General features: G+C 43.3%; 1 protein-coding gene across 1 annotated transcript in view; it reads left to right on the top strand.

The window, feature by feature from the left end:
• Positions 1 to 9413, top strand: part of LOC145358118 (tenascin-like) — a 141776-nt gene extending 132363 nt beyond the window's left edge. The window contains exons 24-27 of the mRNA XM_080211792.1: positions 2957 to 3053; positions 5846 to 6007; positions 6463 to 6626; positions 8192 to 9413. Coding sequence (XP_080067918.1) covers positions 2957 to 3053; positions 5846 to 6007; positions 6463 to 6626; positions 8192 to 8314 — 546 coding nt within the window. The 3' untranslated portion in view covers positions 8315 to 9413. The remainder of the gene's footprint in view (positions 1 to 2956; positions 3054 to 5845; positions 6008 to 6462; positions 6627 to 8191) is intronic.
• The last annotated feature ends 10082 nt before the right edge of the window (positions 9414 to 19495 follow it).

The following is a 19495-nucleotide window of genomic DNA, read 5'->3' as shown; positions in this document are numbered from 1 at the left end:
ACGCTCCTCCTCTCGGTAGCTTTAATGCAAACATTCATGCAGAGTTTAGGTATGTGAGAGGGGAGTCTTACTCATAGGATTCTAACAGAGTTAGACGGGGTAGATTCAGAAAGGATGTCCCTGATGGTTCCCAGAGCTAGGGGTTATAGTTTGAGAATAGAGGTAAACCTTTTGGAACTGGGGTGAGGAGAAATTTCTTCACCCTGAGGGTGGTGAATGCATGGAATTCAATACTACAGAAGTAATTGAGACACATTTAGATTACTGGGGGGGGGGGGGGGGGGGGGGGGGGGGGGGGGAGGGGGGGGGTGGAGAGGCAAGATCGAGATTTTGAATTTGAAAAGATTTTGAATTGGCCATGAGCAGACTTGAAGGTCCAAATGGCCTACTCCCGCTTCTACTTCACATAGAAACATAAAATAAAGTTTATTTTCACACTTACATTCACACTGCAAATGGAGCTACTGTGAAAACTCCCTAGTCACCACACTCCAGCACCTGCTTGGGTATACTGAGAGAAGAATTTAGCGTGGCCAGTTCACCTGACCAGAACATATTTGGACTGTGGGAAGAAACCAGAGCACCTCAAGTGAACTTACAAGAACATGCAAACTCCACACAGGCAGTGACCCAGGCTGGGAATTGAACACAGGTCCCTGGCACTGTAGGCAGCAATGCTAACCCATGTGTCAACCTATTACATAGAACATAGAACACTACAGCACAAACAGGCCCTTCGGCCCACGAGTTGCGCCAATTGCATCAACACCTATCTATAACCCCCAATCCCATAAAACCCCATATACTCATCCAGAAGTCTTTTAAAAGACCCCAGCGAGTTCGCCTCCACCACCACTGACGGCAGCTGATTCCATTCACTCACTCACCACCCTCTGAGTGAAAAACTTACCCCTAACATCACTTCTGTACTTTCCTCCCCACACCTTAAACCTGTGTCCTCTCGTATATTCATTCATAAGAATATGTTGATGGACTGTTTACTTACTGATAGACACCCTGTAGATATTGTGTGATTGAATATCCTCAATTATAGTAGGGGTGCTATCAGCAAGATGTGACCCAGAGATTGTGACATTCCCCGTGGGGAGTGTCTACTCCACTATACTGCAATAGTACTACACGCACCGGCTTTATTTTTATGGAGAAAAATGAAGGAAAGGAACTGAAAACACTATGAAAATATTAACTCTGATTTTTTTTTAAAAACAAATGTTTTTGAAACTGAGATTTGGAGTAAAAGGCCATAGTGCCACCTAGTGTAAGATGACGCTATAGTAGGCAAGGCAGGGATTGAATCACTTAAGACAGACAAAACAGGGGATGCTTTTCCACGTTACTAACTATGTTACAAATGTGCAACATCGTAAGTATAGAATCATAAAATCCTTATAGTGCAAAAGGAGACCGTCAGTCCATCGAGCCTGCACGAGCAACAATCCCACCCAGACCTTATCTCCATGACCTCATGTATTTACACTGATAATCCCAGACACTAAAGTGCAATTTAGCATGGCCAATTAACCTGTATGTCTCGAGTGTGGGAGCAAACCCATACAGACACAGGGAGAACATGCAAACTTCACGCAGACAGTTACCCAAGGCTGGAATCAAACCCCTGTCCCTGGCGCTGTGAGGCAGCAGTGCTAGCCACTGTGCCACTGTACAGATGGAGCGGGTGCAAGTCATATAGTACACTGTAGATGACCGGCCAGATGAACTCAGTGAGAATGCTCATTATTCACCTCCAGGAACTTAGATGTTCTTAGTTTAACAATTTTCTATTTTTTTTCCAATGTAATGAAATCTAAGTAGCATTTAAGATGGCCTATTTGGAGCTTAGCAGGAACAGTACAGTACTTCAGAGGAACTGTAATACAATATAATCAATAATCAGAACCCCCGCCCTGAGGTCCATCCCAGTAAATAAATCCCAGAAAGAAAGCATGTTCTTTGTTCTCTTACGTCGTTCTTGTCAACGTGCTGGCATCGGTGAACAAAATCTAGTTTCTCTGCCCTGCCCGCCACTGGAATTGTAATGAGTGGGGAGGTGGATTCATTGACCTCAGGCAGGATTTTCCTGTTTTGGGGTGAGTGCAGCTGGTAAAATTCCACCCAACATGTTTGTATGATATTCCTTCGTTCAGTATTTTAATGCAGCTGTCAACCCGCTTATCTCCACTGAACGGCCCAGACAATATCATACAAAGATCATAGGAAATCATCCCCTCAGAAGGCACTAGCATATAGTATTGCTACTAAACTAGTAATCCAGGGACCCAGAGTAATGCCCTAAGAATTCAAATCCCACTATGGCAGATAGTTGAACTAGAATTCAATAAAAAAAACTGGAATTAAGAGTCTACTGGCAACCACAGAACCGTCAGAAAAAATCCATCTGATTCACTAATGTTCTTTAGGGAAGGAAATCTGCTGTCCTTACCTGGTCTGGCCTACGTGTGACTCGAGAGCCACAGCAACGTGGTTGACTCTTAAATGCTCTCAGGGTTGGGCAATAAATGCTGGCCCAGTCAGCGATGCCCACGTCCCACGAACAAATAGCAAAACAATTCTGAGATGCGATTCCCAGATTTTGGTCTGCGGTTCAGTTGTTTGACAGATTACAGAGCCTAACTTAGTTCCTCCATTGTGGTGCACAGTACAGCACTATTTTCAACCCAGTCCCTTTCACACTTGCAACAAATACATGGATTAGCCACAGTAAATGCGCGGAGTCACAGGCGTACAGCTAGGGTACGGGTCTGGGTAAGATCTCTGTCAGAGAGTCAGGGCAGACTTGGAGTGAATGGCGTCCTTCTGCACAGTAGGGATTCTACGGTTATTCTATTGTTCTGTGGTAATTCCAGAAGTAATGTGTGTGAGACATATTTCAGCTGTCTGAAATCTTACCGATCTTGTGAAACAAAATAAATTCTAGGTGTTCCAGAGACGTGAAAATGGCAAAGTCGATTTCTTCAGAAACTGGAAGAATTATACCAATGGATTTGGTAACCCATCTCATGAGTTTTGGATAGGTAAGAGCGGCATGCTGAATACTGCATATTTTACTTTGCTGTATCAAAAAGGGAGACAACTTTTCCTGATCGTTCGTTGATAACGAATGGACGGCACAAATGTTTTTACAACAAAATGGCAGAATTACATTTGTTTTCCGAAACACATTTCAGACCTAATGGAATGTTTACAATATATTTAGCAGACTTGTATCCATCTTTCGTGTCAATGCAAAGCTAGTTTTGATATGCATTGTGCAAATAAGACCTTCAGACATACCTCGTTCTGCTCCGCCGTTCAATCGTGGTTGATAAGTTTCTCAACCCATTCTCCTGCCTTTTCACCACAACCTTTTGATCCCCTTACCAATCAAGAACTCATCTACCTCTGACTTAAATGCGCTCCGTGACCTGGCCTCCACAGCCTTCCCTGGCTGAAGAAATTCCCCCTCATCTTGATTTTAAAGGATCGTCCTTTTACTGCGAGGCTGCACCTTTGGATCCCACTCTCTGCCTAATGGAAACGTCTTCCCCGTGCCCGTGCCTTTCGGTATTCTGTAAGTTTCAATGAGTTCCCTCCTCATCCTCCTAAACTCCATTGAATACAGACCGAGTCTCGTACATCAAGCTTTTCATTCCCAGGCTCGTTCTCGTAAGCCTCCTCTGCACCCTCTCCGAGGCTACCTTTCTTTAGATACCAGACCCAAAAATCACTCCCGATATTCCAAACGTGGCTCGACCAGAGCCGTATAAAGTTTCAGCAGTACGTCCCTGCTTTTTGTTTTCTAGTCCTCTTGGAATGAATCTAACGTTGCATTTTACATTAGACCAGTCGGGTGCTCGACTCCGATGTACGTTAAAATACAGTATGTATACTTTTCGATAGACCCACTGTAACTACAGCCTGACTTCAAGCCACAGCCTAAAGGTTTACGAGTGGTCTACTGGCTTCCACAGCCTTTGGAAACTTCTTTGGCAATGCCTTTAATCTCAAGAGGATGTCAGAAATTAGTCCAAGGTTTTTCCTCTGTTTACAGATATGGGGTCCTGCTGATCCAAATCCCAAACCCATTATCAAATCTACTCTCAAAACCAGTTGCGAGAAGACAAGCGAGAGAAGCAACGGTTTTGTCATTCCCGTATTTCGTCCTACCTGAAACTGGGTCAAGTGCTTAGAGTCGTAGAGGTTTACAGTATGGAAACAGGCCGTTTCTTTTTTAAGACCCCTAAGCTAATCCCAATTGCCCACATTTGGTCCGTATCCCTCTATACCCATTGTACCCATGTAATTATCTAAATGCTTTTTAAAGGACAATTGTACCTGTCTCTACTACTACCTCTAGCAGCTTGTTCCAGGCATTCGCCACCCTGGGTGAAAAAATTGCCCCTCTGGACACTTTCATATCTCTCCCCTCGCACCTTAAACCTATGCCCCCTAATTTCAAACTCCCCTACCTTTGGGAAAAGATATTGACTATCCAGCTGATCTGTACCCCTCATTATTTTATTGACCCCAATAAGATCACCCTCACCCTCCTACACTCCAGAGAAAGAAGTCCCAGTCTATCCAACCTCTCCTTATAACTCAATCCATCAACATCTGGTAGTATCCTAATAAATCTTTTCTGCACTTTTTAGTTTAATAATATCCTGCCTATAATAGAGCGACCAGAATTGCACACAGTATTCCAAGCGTGGCCTTACCGATGTCTTGCACAACTTCAACGAGACGTTCCAACTCTTGTATTCCGTGTTCTGACCGATGTTTCTTGTTTAAGAAAAGTGAGAATCGGTGTGCAGAGTAATCCTCAGGATTCCCTCTGCCGCATATCAACTTTGAAAAGTTGATTTTCTCCCTGTTAAATGTAAAGGAGAAAGCAACTCTACAACTCAATGTGTGGAATTCTATTGGATACAAGCATTAAAAATACAATAGCTCAAAGGGAGTAAGTTGAAGTGTCATTCAAATAGGCAATTGCGATACGTCCGTTCGTCATCGTGGAGATTTGAACCGGGAGGTCAAACGAATGATGTCAACTTACGTGTGACCTATAAAACATACTTGGATACAACTATGCTGGGTATCCGAGGTGTCTAGTTTACATTTTACATGTGCAAGGGTTCAATCTGAGCCTTATGATCAGTGGGTTTGTATTCCAACCAGTGTGCATTATACATCTTGTTATAAACTAAGGATCTCCCTTTCATACAAACGATAATCCAAAAAATGTTTCCATTTAAAGAAACTGAATAACTGCTTAAATTAGTCTAGGGTTATATTTCCTATTAATAGCAGAATTCTGTTGACTTCAGTCACAGCTGCGCTCTGTTGGGTTGAATGGGGGATTAGAATGACCCTTATTTAGTATAACGTTACACTAAATAGCATCCAATAAAAAGACATGTTTTTAATTGGATGTTATTTAGTGCAACAAGTTTGTATTGGATATTATTTAGCACAACGTTTTGTTCGTAAGATAATAGGAGCAGAATTAGGCTATTCGGCCCATCGAATCCACTCTGCCGTTCGATCGTGGCGGATATTCTTCTCGTCCCCATTTTCCTGCCTTCTCCCCGTAACCCTTCGACCCGTTACCCGTTTAAAAATCTGTCTAGTTCCTCCTTAAATTTACTTACTGTCCCAGCATCCACCACACTTTGGGGTAGTGAATTCCGCAGATTCAAAACCCTTTAGGAGAAGTAGTTTCTCCTCGACTGTTTTAAATTTACTACCCTTTATCCGAAGGCTATGATCTCTCATCCTTGTATTGGATGTTATTTAGTGTGACGTTTTTGTATCGGATGTTTTTCAGGGCTCGAAAACCTTCACAAGATTACAGCGCAAGGTCATTACCAACTGCGTGTGGATTTCCGAGATAAGGGAGAATCTGCTTACGCGGTCTACGACACGTTCCTTGTCGATGACGCCAGAAGCCGATACAAACTGCACGTTGGAGGGTACAGCGGAACTGCAGGTAAACTTGAGATTTCGTCTAAGAATGCTGAGGATACAAAAATAAATGTGAACCGTTCTCAAGAAAAGCCCTGTCCGATGTTGGATTATGATGTAGAGATGCTGGCGTTAGACTGGGGTAAACGCAGTAAGAAGTCTCTCGACGCCAGGTTAGAGTCCAACCAGTTTATTTGACAGTAATCCCACAAGCTTTCGGAAACGTATTCCTTTGTCAGGCGCGTGGATGGTTTCTCTTTCTCTGACCGGAACCTTCCACGCACCTGACGAAGGAACACCGTTTCCGAAAGCTTGTGGGATTACTGTCAAATAACCTGGTGTTGTGAGACTTCTTCCAATGTTGGATCGCTCAAGCCGAGCTACAAGCGATCTAGGTTGGAGAGCGGTGCTGTGTCGGAGCACGATTGTGTACCGATTTGATGTTTAGTGCGTGTTTTAAAATTCTGCTTTGCTGCTCAGGTGATTCTCTGTCTTACCACGACGGCCGCCCTTTCTCCACGAGGGACAGAGACAATGATGTGGCTGTCACAAACTGTGCTCTGTCTTACAAAGGAGCGTGGTGGTACAAGAACTGCCACAAAGTAAATCTGAACGGGAGATATGGAATTCGAAGCCATAGCCAGGTATGTAAAGAGGGGTGACTATTCCCCGTGTTAATAAAACACGTTTGCTGTCGATTAGGTTTTTAACAGGACACCGCTAAGTGTTAGCGTTTGTATATCTAAACACCATTTGGTTCCTTTTCCGATCAAAGAGGACAATGTCAGATAGGAGTGCTGGGTAAATTCAGCATAATGTGCTACTCAACCTTCTTCCTGTTTTCCCCAAACTTGTGGCCTGGGTGTTCCCCCTGGATACGACCTAGAGGTTCAACCTGGAAATGCACTCGTGCTTCTGCCGATCTTGTCGATGTGAAGTTACGCCCCAAGTATCCTTCTAACCTCATTGGGATACACCCAAACTTGAAATGGACGTAAAATGAATCTCAAATTGGTATACGTCTCTGTAAAACCTGAAATGGTTCTGTTTACAACAGCTTTTACGTTCCAGCAAATTGTAATGAGATTCACACCAATGAATACACATACTTTGAAAATGTATAAATGCAAATAAAAAAAGATAGATTTGAGTTATTTCAGGAAATAACATCGAGATACTTATCTAGATGAGTACAGCTCCAACACCGCAAGAAACTCGATGCCATCCAGGACGAGGCAATCTGCGTGATTGGCACTGCCTTAAACATTCGCTCACGATAGGGGAGGTGATGGCCTGGTGATACTATCGCTAGACTATTAATCCAGAAACTCAGCTAATGTTTTGGGGACCCGGGTTCAAATCCTGCTATGGCAGATGGTGGACTTTGAAATCAATAAAATAAATCTGGAGTTAGGAATCTAACGACGACCACGAAACCGTTGTCGATTGTCAGAAAAAACCCATCTGGTTCACTATTTCCTTTAGGAAAGGAAATTTGTGACTACGTGTGACTCTCAACTGCCCCCCCCCCCCCCAAGGGCAACTACAGATGGGCAATAAATGCTGGCCAGCCTGCAATAGTCATGTCCCACGAATGAATAAAAAACTGCCATGTCTAAAGTCACACACCGTCCTGATTCAGATGCCTAATCGCTGTTCTTTTACTAACGCTGGGTCAAAAATCTCAAAGTCCCTTCTTAGGAGCAATGTGGGTATACCTACATCATATGTACCGCAGTGTTTCAAGAAGGCAGATGCAGGACAATTAGGGATAGGCAACAAATCTAGCCTTAGAGACGCTGATGAACAAATAACATTAATCCTGGAATACTTTATGTCAAATTATCCGTATGTGGTTTGCGCGATTTTCTTTGTAGGAGCAGGTGGCTTAGAACGTATGGTTCTTTAAGCTCTCTCCCGTGAAGGCTAGAGCTTCTCTCGGGTCACGTTTGTGTCTATTGTAGACTGACTGTCTAGAAACCGATTGCTATGATGACATTAACTTTTTTTTTTAATCGTTGTAAGATGTGACTGTGAGGCTTGTAGAAGATTAACTAAATGGATCTTGGTCTTTGCTCTAAGTGTGGCCGTAAGATGTAGGAGCAGTTGTAGGCCATTCGGCCCATCCCTGTATTCGCATTAAGTTTAATACTGTGTTATAAGCCGTCGTGCTCAAGGATTGAATTTCATTTCAATTTTTTTTAAACAGGGCATTAACTGGTATCATTGGAAGGGTCATGAGTATTCGATTGAATTTGTTGAAATGAAACTGAGACCACACAACTCCAGAGATGCACCACAGAGAAACAAGAGGGCACAACAGCAGCATTAAGTAACCAAATCAGCCATCAACAATAAAAAGTTCATAATGTACAGAAGCATCACTAATTTAGTTCACAATCGAGTTACTGTGTAACGTGAGCCTTGCTAGCAAGGTGCCTTCATCTTACATGGGTTTAGCTCCACTCAGTTTAAACACCAAAGATAATTAACATAGGTTGTTATCGCTTTTAGGGTCATAGCTTTATGTATGTTGCTCGGAGGGAGGGGGTGGGCTTTATATGTACATCATTACGCCTGCACAGACGTCAAGAGTGTATTGTTTGTCTTTGTTCGTTGTGTTGGGGGGGGTATATTGCCATGGCAACAGACTGACCAGTTGTTATTAAAAGGTTAATGTACAGAAGCTTCATGTTTAACTATCAAATATATAAGCTGACTGTTTTAAATGTGGGTGAGGAGTTTTAACATGGAGCTCCATATTTGTGTGGTCCTTTACTGAAAGAAAGGTATTGTTTGAAAAAGCACAAGTTGTTTTTTGCCATAGGTTCGCAATTTCAGGTACCTTGTTTCGAATGAAAATCAACCCAAAGGTTGATTCTGTTAAAAGATAGAAGAACAGTAATGTATATACACTAAACTAGAAGCCCTATCAAAAGGCCACTTTCACAAAGCTTAATTTGCTCCCTGGGACAATTTTTTTTTCCTCAGTACACCACCAGTCACGTACGCAGACAAAAAAAAATACATTATTCGATGTAATTTTGAGAGTTATTTTTCCTCGTAGGAAGTTATGTCTGGATTGTTTGAAACAATCGCAACGCTTCCGTTTATTTAAATGGCACGGATACTGTGCTGAAATAAAAAAAAGGGAAAAATAATGAAATACTTTTAAGGAATTCTATTTTCAACGTAAGTGTAAAACGTAATATTTTTGTCTTTCAAATGTCCACAACCAAAAAAGGTTTTTTTCCCTTCCCGATTTATATGATACCCTTACCTTGGAAAGGTGCGATCGCCAGAACCCAATGATACAATACCACTAAAATTGTGATATGTGTTTGTAAAATAATGAGTGTTTCTCACATGAATAATTTCAATGTACGTTTCTGTGTACTCCTAATTAAATAAAGTCATGGTGTTTTAACAAATTTTTCCTCAGAGCTTCTTTTTGGAACTAATCAGAAGAAGGTGGGGGGGGGGTGGAATGTCCAGTGATCCATTGTGTGTGTAGTCTCCTGGATATCACCCTGATTGCCTGATTTATTAGGGAAACATTAATGGAGTTCTATCCCAGATAGATAGCGTGTTCCTTTTTCAACTTAAAAACACAAAACAGAAGACTAAGTAGGCCATTCGGCTTCAAATCTGCTCTGCCGTTCATTTTCACAGAATCCCTACGGTCCATTGAGCCTGCACCGACAACATTCCCACCCAGGCCCTATCCCGGTCACCCCGCACATTTACCCTTCCAATTCCCCTGATCGAGGGGCAATTTTCTTTTAAGCGTGGCCAATCCACCTAACCCACAGATCTTTAGACTGTGGGAGGAAACCAGAGCAGTCACAGGAAACCCACGCAAACTTCACCCGAGACCGGAATTGAACCAGGTTCCTGGTACCGTGAGGCAGCAGTGCTAACCGCTGTGCCGCTGTTGATTTTGATCGTGGCTGATCATCAAACCCAATATCCTGATCTCACTTTCCCCCCATATTGTCTGATCCCTTCAGCCAAGAGCTACATCTAATTTCTTCTTGAAATCATTCAATGTTTTGACCTCAACTATTTTCTGCAGTAGTGAATTCCACAGATTCACCACCCTCTACGTGAAGAGATTGCTCCTCATTTCAGTCCCAAAAGGTTTACCCCTCATCCTCAAAGGATGACCTCTCGTTCTGGACTCCCCCACCATTGGTAACTTTCCTGTCTAACTCTAAGAATTTTATAAGTTTCTAATGGAGAGCTCCTCTCACTCTTCTAAACTCCAAGTCAGGAGTTAGATGATAATTATGTTCTTTTAGGTCTCATTTGGGCTTTTGATGAGCTCCTCACCAGTGATCAATGGCTTCTTTGGTACACAGTGTAGAAAAGTTCTGTACTAACCTTTAACGTCTCAGATTCGATCTCTGCTCTGCAGTGGGTTAGCAATAGGTAGGCTATTACAATAGACATTGGCAGGATCTTTGACTGAAAAAAATGGGGGAGAGAGGAGCGGAAAATCAGTTGGTGTCTCCATCTCCGATCATTGGTTCTAATCCAATGCTGTTCTCTGGAGATAGAACCAACAAACATTACAGCACAAAAACAGGCCTTTTGCCTCTTCTTGGCTGTGCTGAACCATTTTTCTGCCCAGTCCCACTGACCTGCACCAGGACCATATCCCTCCACATCTATCTCGTCCATGTATCTGTCCAAGTATTTCCTAAATGTTAAAAGTGAGCCGGCATTTACCACTTCATCTAGCAGCTCATTCCACTGTGTGAAGAAGCCCCACCTAATATTCCCTTTAAACTTTTCCCCCTTCAGACTTAACTCACATGCTCCAGTTTTTTTCTCCCCTAGCCTCAGTGGAAAAAGCCTGCTTGCGTTCACTATCTATACCCATCATAATTTTATACACCTCTGTCAAATCTCCCCTCGTTCTTGTATGCTCCAGGGAATAAAGTCCTAACCTATTCAATGTTTCTCTGTAACTCAGTTTCTCAAGTCCTAGCAACATCCTTGTAAACCTTCTCTGCACTCAACCTTATTAATATCCTTCCTGTAATCTGGTGACCAAAACTGCACACAATGCTCTAAATTTGGTCTCACCAACATCTTATACAACCTCACCATAACATTCCAATTCTTATACTCAATACCTTGATTTATGAAGGCCAACGTACCAAAAGAACTCTTTACGACCCTGTCTACCTGTGTTGCCGCTTCTAGGGAATTATGTATCGGTATTCCCAGATCCCTCTTCTACTGCATGCTTCAGTGTCCTACCATTTACCATGCATGTTCTACCTCATTTGTCCTTCCAAAGTGCAATACCTCACATCTGCATTAATCCCATCTGCCATTTTTCTAGCTGGTCCAAATCCCTCTGCAAGCTTTGAAAACCTTCCTCACTGTCCTCTACACCTCCAGTCTTTGTATCATCAGCAAATTTGCTGATCCAATTTACCACATTATCGTCCAGATCATTGATTGTAGATGACAACAATGGACCCAGCACTGATCCCTGTGGCACACCACAAGTCACAGGCCTCCACTCAGAAGCGATTCTCCACTACCGCTCTCTGGCTTCTTCCATTGAGCCAATGTCTAATCCAATTTACTACCTCTCCATGTATACCTAGCGACCGAACCTTCTGAACTAACCTCCCGTGTGGGACCTTGTCCAAAGGCCTTACTGAAGTCCATGTAGACGACATCCGCTGCCTTCCCTTCATCCACTTTCCTGAGAACCTCCTCGAAAAACTAAGATTGGTTAAACGTGACCTACCATGCACAAAGCCACGTTGACTCTCCTTAGCAAGTCCCTGTCTATCCAAATATTTGCAGATCCTATCTCTTAGTACTCCTTCCAGTAATTTACCTACCATATTATTCTGATAAGTCACAGGCTTGAAACATTAACCCTGTTTATAAGTTTTTGTTACTATCAAAGGTAAACTTAGATTTCCACTGCAATGCAGTTACTGAGAGAATCTCCTGGTTGCCCATAATCTGGTGCCTGTTTAAGTACACCGAGGGAGAATTTAGTATGGCGAATGCGCCTAACCAGCACGTTTTTTGAACTGGGGGAGGAAAGCAGAGCACCCAGAGGAAACCCTCAAGACGTGGGGAAAAACGTGCAAACTCCACACACGCAAGCACCTGAGCTGGGAATTGAACTGAGGCCCCTGGCGCTGAGGCCTCAGTGCTAACCACTGTATGGGCTCAGATGTTGCCAGATTTGCTGAGTATTTGACATTTTCTGTTCTTATTTTATATTTCCAGCATCTGCAATATTTAGTGGTTGGTATTGTGTTTGCCTCTTGTTTTCTTCCACAACCGAAAAGGTGTAATTTCATCTTAAGAGGGTGGGAATACTTGGCCGAGATAAGCAAAGTCAGTATTACCGCACCACAAATCTTTAGTGGGGAAAGGAAATACTTTTCAACAACACACTCCAAACTGGAATTGTCATCTAAAACTTAGAAGTGGAGCGGTTGCAGAATTGAAAGACATAAATACATAATTACTGAACCTGAAACCAGACTGGAGCTCGGAAGAAGGCTTTCCTCTTGTGAAATACTGAAAGTTCTGCAGGTATTTCCAGTGAAAATACCTAATTTTTTTTTTTGAAACCACTTAACATTCTCAGATTAAAGAACTGCATCAATGCCTGGCAAACAGAAACATAAATTGATTCTCTTTGGGGCACAGTGCATTTCTGCCCTTCTGCGTGTGCAGGACAGGCATCTGGGGAAAGTGGCCAGTCGATGTTAAACGTTAGAATTGTAGGATCCCTACAGTGCAGAAGGAGGCCACTCGGCCTATCAAGTCTGCATTGACCACAACCCCACGTATTTACCCTAACCCCTGAAACTAGGGACAATTTAGCATATCCAACCAACCTAATCCGGACACTGGGGAGAATGTGACAGCCAGTGGCCCGAGGCTGGAATTGAACCTGGGTCCCTGGAGCTGTGAAGCTAACCTGTATGCCATCATGCTGCCCCTTCTGAGATCAATTAACATCCTAGTGATTCTCTTCACTATTGTCAGAAACTTGAGAAATTTCACAGGTTTATCTCATCGGAAGCTCATTTTGGTTGGGGGGGGCGGGGTCAACATAGTACGAGAGTCTGGCAAGTATAGGTTAACACACAACTGAGTACCGTACCACCCACACAGTGATGCAAGAGGTTAGTCTGGTGTTGGACAGAGCTGTGTGCTCAAACAAGCATGGAGCATAGAGTAGCCCCTAACTTGAACCTTTATTACATTATGTACAGTTTTTGTACTTTATAAATGGATATACAGTTAACTTACATAACACTACAAAGACATTATGACTTATCAAAAAATCCAATACCTGACTGTTAGCTGGGTTTAGGGGTTGAGTAATTGCTGCTATGAGTGGGTGCAATTGCACATAAATTACGGCAGGGATGAAAAGGGTTTCGACATCCTACTGACGTTACAACGGCCTCTTTTGCTGCGCGCTCCCGATTTACAGTTGTTCCTTTCAATAGTGTTGCTAAAATCCATAAACGTCAAATTGTACTGAAGATTTAGCTATTCTAATGGACCCATAGTCCACCTCATCTACAGCGACTTCCGGTTAAGCAGCACTTTGATAATAAAATTCTCATTCTGGTTTTCAGATTCCTACATGGCCTTACCATTTCCCTATCCCTATAATCTCCTCCAACCCCATAGCCTGAGATGTCAGGTTCCATCCTGCTTTTTCAGCATCTCAGTTTGAATCGCTTCACTATCGTCAACCAAGCCCTCAGCAGCCAAGTTCACGAGCCCTGGAATTCCCTCCCTAAACTTCTGTATCTGTCTTTAAAACCTATCTCTTCGACCAAGATTATTGTTCACCTGCCCCAACACCTATGTTAAAAATCATAAATACAAACAGTCATTGTTACAAGCTCCAGACCAGGACTCATTACAGCCAGGGGCTCAGTTGGAGAGAAATTTGTTAGATGTGTCCAGGAGGGCCTTTGATACAGTTTGGGGGTTGGGGTGGGGTGGCGGTGGCAGGGAAAATCATACAAGACTTGGTATTGGGGAATGAGCCAGGCCAGATAATTGATGTTTCAAATGGAGGAACATTTTGGGCTTCGTGGCCATAATTCCATAAGATTTTGGATAGTCGTGGATAAGGGCAGGAGTGGCCCTCAGACGAGGGTGATTAATTGGGCGAGGGCCAATGCATCCAAATTAGACAGGAACTGGGGAATGTAGATGATTGGGAGCAGCTATTTGGAAGTCAAATCCGTGTCTGATGTGTGGGATGCTTTTAATGGCCAGTTGATTAAAGTGCAGGACGAGCACGTCCCTGCAAAAATGAAGGATGGAAATGGCAGGATTTGAGAACCGTGGACGACAAGGAAATTGCAAGATTAGTCAAAAGGAAAAAGGAAGCACGCGATAGGTTTCGGCGTCTAAAAACCGACAAAGCCCCCGAGGGGTATAGTGAAAGTAGAAGGGGACTTAAACATGAAATTAGGAGAGCTAAATGGGGCCATGAGATGTCTTTAGTAAACAGGATCAAGAAGAATCCCAAGGCTTTTTATGCATATATTAAGAGCAAGAGGGTAGCAAGAGAAAGACTAGGCCCACTCAAGTATAATGGAGGGAAGTTACGTGTGGAGCCACAGGAAGTGGGTAAAATCCTTAATGAGTACTTTGTATCGAGTACTCGCCAAGGAGAAGGACGTGATGGATGTTGAGGTCAGGGATAGTTGTGCGAGTGCTCTGAGAACGTCAAGATATCAAAATGAGGAAGTGTTGAGTATTCTATATTGCACGGAGGTAGACGTTTCTCTGGGGCTAATGGGATTTATCCCAGATTACTGCGGGAGGCCAGAAGAAGAAAGTTTTCTTTGCGGTCTCATTGGTTTGATCTTGGTGCATTGAAGCAAACAATAGGTAAAACCACCAGATGGTGCTATAATTCCAGATAAAATTTCCAACTGAGGCCATGTACAGTGACTGAACAGTGAGAGCTTTTCACTTCATACCAAACTTTTCAATAGCATTCTTGAAAGAGAGATAGCAGGGTTGGTTGAATGTTAAAGTTAGTAATCCCTCATTAAATTCCAATAATTGAGGGAGAAGAATAATATGATACAAATGAAGGTGCAGACAAGAACAGAAATTAAGATAAGTGATGGAGAAAAACTAAAAGGTGTAGAGAACACATTCCAAAGCTTTGGACATAAACACAAGGCATTGCTACCAACAGTGAGAAGGATGGAAATGCATAGTGGCTAGAGTTTTTTTATACAATCAGAATCCCCACAGTGCGGGAGGCCATTCAGCCCATTGAGCCTACATCAACAACAATCCCAGTCATGCCCCATCCACGTAACCCCATATATTTACCCTGTGAATCCCCTGATACTAAGAGACAATTTAGCATGGCCAATCAACTAACCCACACATTTGTAGTGTGGGAGGAAACCAGAGCAGCCAGAGGAAACCCAAGCAGACACAGGGAGAACATGCAAACACCACAGTCACCCAAGGATGGGTCTGTAGTGCCGTGAGGCAACAGTGCTAACCACTGCCACGTTTTTCACAGGATGTGGATGTTGTTGGCTGGACCAGCATTTATTGCCCACACCCACTTGCCTGCGAGAAGGTGGTGGGGAGCCGTTTTCTTGCACTGCAACAGTCCGTGCAGGGTAGGTACATCTTGAGTGCTGTTAGGAAGCGAGTTCTAGGATTTATGGAATGCAGAGTTCTCAAAGGGCCGTAGAGATTGGGGAAGAGTGAGGCCGTGGAATGATTTGAGCTCCTGGATGCAAATTTTGAATTAGAAATTGAACTTGGGTGGGGGGAAATCAGAAGCAAATATTGGCCGATGAGCACAGGAGTGAGCAGAACTGACCACAAGCTAGAGAGTTTTAAATGAGCTCAGATTTATGGAGTACAGAGGATGGAAGCTAAGCCAGGAGAGCATTGGAACTGCTAAGTCTGACACGACCAAAGAGCACGTTTGAGGGCGCTGACAGTAGATGGGTGGAGACTAACACTCTTAGTGAGCTTGGTGATGGGCTAAGATTGGTGTCCAACAAGACACCCTGGCTTGTGAACCCTGTGGTCCTATTTGAAGTGTACTTCGGAGAAATTGGGTTATTGTCCTGAACACCTCAGGTTGCCAGTCAATTCTGTTCAGGGAAGCTAGGTCTACATGTGGCCCACACAAGTGGAACAAGGAATTGCAAAAGCACGTCTCTCGTCTGCACAGTAAACCATGGATGCTGCCAGCTACTGCTCGCTCCACTTCCTTCTCCTTTCAATTGCCTCTCCACCAATCCTGACATGTCTACCACCGGCAGCAGTCCACGATATAAACCATCAGGCTGCTGGATTAAGCTCCAACAGGTATTGGCAGTTTGCAAGTCTGTCGTAAATGAGGCCTGCTCCTCACTTTGCACCCCACCAGTCTCTGCATTCAAAGGATCACCAACAAGCTCTTTCAATCCCTCCATGCTGGTGTCAGCTTGGAGGGACCAAAACAGGTTGGTGATCTGGACAGTTATCAACTTGAAGCTCTTAACCATTTTCAACTTACCACCATTGATGTAGACAGGGGTACGTTCTCCACTGTGCTTTCTGAAGTTGATGACTATCTCCTTTGTTTTACTGACATTGAGGGAGAGATTATTTTCAGGTGGGCTTTGAGTCTATCAACTCAACTGTGCCTAGTTCAAGTTATCAGGTTGATGTAAAACATTTCTCTGCATCAGTATGTCACGCTCCTCAGATTAAAACTGAGCATTTCATTCTTAGCATGCTTTTTTCCCCTCAGAAAACCTTGTCCTACTTTGAACTTTGGTTTACCCAACTTGATTTAATTTCAGTATTATATCTCTCAAACAGAGGCCTGGACAATCCCCACCCGTCGCCATTGTCCTCCATCTGGCTAAACATTTCTCCCACTGAACAGTTTCTCCTTTAACTTACCTCACTTCCACCAAATAAAAGCTGTGGCTATTGGTACCCGTGTAGGTCTTGGTTATACCTGTCTCTTTATGGTGTATATGGAGCATTTCACGTTCCAGCCCTATTCCTGTCCCCTCCCACAATACTTTTATTGATACAAATGACAACTGTTTCAGCGCTGCTTCGTGCTCTTGTTTGGACCTGAGATATTTATCAATTTCGCTTCCAATTTCTATCCCTCTATCACCTTCACATGGTCCATCTTTGACATTCCCCTTCCCTTCCTTGACCTCTGTCTCCATTTCTGGTGATAAACTGTCCAGTAGTATCCATTACCCCCAACACCTCACCCCCTTCCCACAGTACAAATGCAGAAGGTGCAACAGCTGCCCCTTTACCTACTCCGGCTCACCATGTCAGAGTCTAAATACTCATTTGAGGTGAAGCAGCGCTTCAGGTGCATCTCCTTTGATCTGATCTATGACACTCACTGCTCCCAATCTAGACTACTCTACATCGGAGAGATCAAACATCGGCTAGGTGACCATTTTGCAAAACACTTTCAGTCCATCTATAAGCAGGGCCCCAGGAGTTCTCAATTATTAAGTTTAAATTTTTTTATGCCACTATAATAACTCCAGGAATCAGCAGTAAAGGAAAAGAGCTTTATTGCGCAAAATAAAGTAAAACCACAAGCCTGTAGAGAACACAAACCAGTCCCAACAGGACAATGGAATAATGGACCCACTCAGGGGCCTGCTTTATAAAAAGGGCTTCATGTACAAGCTCCACCTGGTAAGGTAATTACCAAATTGCCAGGGAACTTATTCTACGATTCCTACAGGGAGGTCAATCGATGATTCTCCAAGCATATCTTGGGGGTTAGCATACCCACTTCATTATTCATCTTTACTTTTCTTGTACATTTGAAAAAGTGTCACTGACATCAGCCTATTCCCCAATCCCATCTCCTCTCATTATTTTTAATAAAATGCTCTCCATACTTTGGCTTCCCAGAAGTCCTTGAGCTGAAGGGTCCTTTTTAAATTATGAACTAATTTATTGGGGTCATTGGGGACAGGATGGTGTAGTGGTTGGGCTAGATTTTCCCGTCTTGCCCGCCACAGCAATTGTAGGGGACCATGGAAAGTTCCATTGACCTCATGTGGGATTTTAGAGTTTTGGGGCGAGCACAGCCGTAAAGTCTCGTGATATCACTGGAGTCGTAATTCAGAGACCCAAGCTAATGTTCTGAAGATGTAGGTTCAAATCCCAACATGTCAGTTGGTGGCATTTAAACTAAATTAAAGAATTGATCTCAGTTACGGTGACCATGAAACTACCATCAATTATTAAAAACTCTACTAAGAATCTTTAGTGAAGTGTATCTGCTCGACTGCGGGTTTCCTCCAAGTGTTCCAGTTTCCTCCCACGGTCCAAACGTGTGTAGGTTAAATGGTTTGACCGTTGTAAAATTGCCACTTAGTGTCCCAAGATATGTAGGTTAGGTGGATTAGACATGGTACGTGTGAGGTTACAGGGATAGGGTGGGGGAGAGGACCTGGGTAAGATTCTCCAGAGAGTCAGTGAAGACTTGACTGGCCAAATCCTTCTGCGCTGTAGGGATTCTATATTTACCCAGCCTGACTCCAAAGCCACAGCAGCGTGGCATGGCCTCTGCCACTGTGCCTACAAGTCTTAACTGCCCTCTGATTATGGATGTAAAACAGATGACCGCGTCCTTCAAAATGATAAGCAAAAGCCATTTTCTCTCTCACTTTAAGGTTATTAATCTTCCGTTCGGAGCCTGGTTACCACATTTCACCTAACTCGAAGTTAGTGTTGCGTCTAAAGTTTTTTGATACGAGTTCACTGAAGAAATTTTTTGTCATGAGAAATCTATTAATTTGAGCATAGTTCAAGGTCATCGTTGACATGCCTTGGTTCCAGTTGGTGGCAATTTGATCTAGCTTTGAGCAAGTGCTGACTGCATAGAATGACACTAGTGATAGATCAGAGCAAAAGTTAATTGCACAACACAAACCTAATCTTGATAGATCAATGCTTCAAATTTCTTTAAATGATTGATAGAGGTGACTCACTAAAATCATTCATTAAGGCTAAGAAGGGCTTTGTTCTACTTGTTAATGTTTCTTAAAGAATAAGATAGCTGTCATGTGTTTGAGGTGTAGATGATGGTCTAATTTCAGCTAAAGTTTGAACACTTTACACAAGTATCTGGACCCTGAAAAAGCGTTGATCCCTCAAACACTTCCCAAAGGTTCCAAAATCCTGATCCATCCTCAGTCCTTCCGATCACTATTATTCAGGTAACATACATGCAGACTGGGAGCACTTCCTGCCACTCTTCAAACAGTACTGAGATAGAATCCTATAGTGCAGAAGGAGGCCATTTGGCCAAACAGTTTTGTACCAGCCACAATCCCACCCAGGCCCTATCCCCATAACCCCATGCATTTACCCTAACTGGTCACCCTGACATGAAGGGGCAACTGAGCATGGCCAATCCACCTAACCTGCACATGTTTGGAGTGTGGGAGGAAATCGGAGCACT

The sequence above is a fragment of the Carcharhinus amblyrhynchos genome, chromosome 25 (assembly GCF_965287045.1).
Source record: "Carcharhinus amblyrhynchos chromosome 25, sCarAmb.v2.hapA, whole genome shotgun sequence".
Classification (NCBI taxonomy): domain Eukaryota; kingdom Metazoa; phylum Chordata; class Chondrichthyes; order Carcharhiniformes; family Carcharhinidae; genus Carcharhinus; species Carcharhinus amblyrhynchos.
The sequence above is the reverse complement of the archived record's forward strand: the minus strand, read 5'-3'. Positions and strand labels throughout refer to the sequence as shown.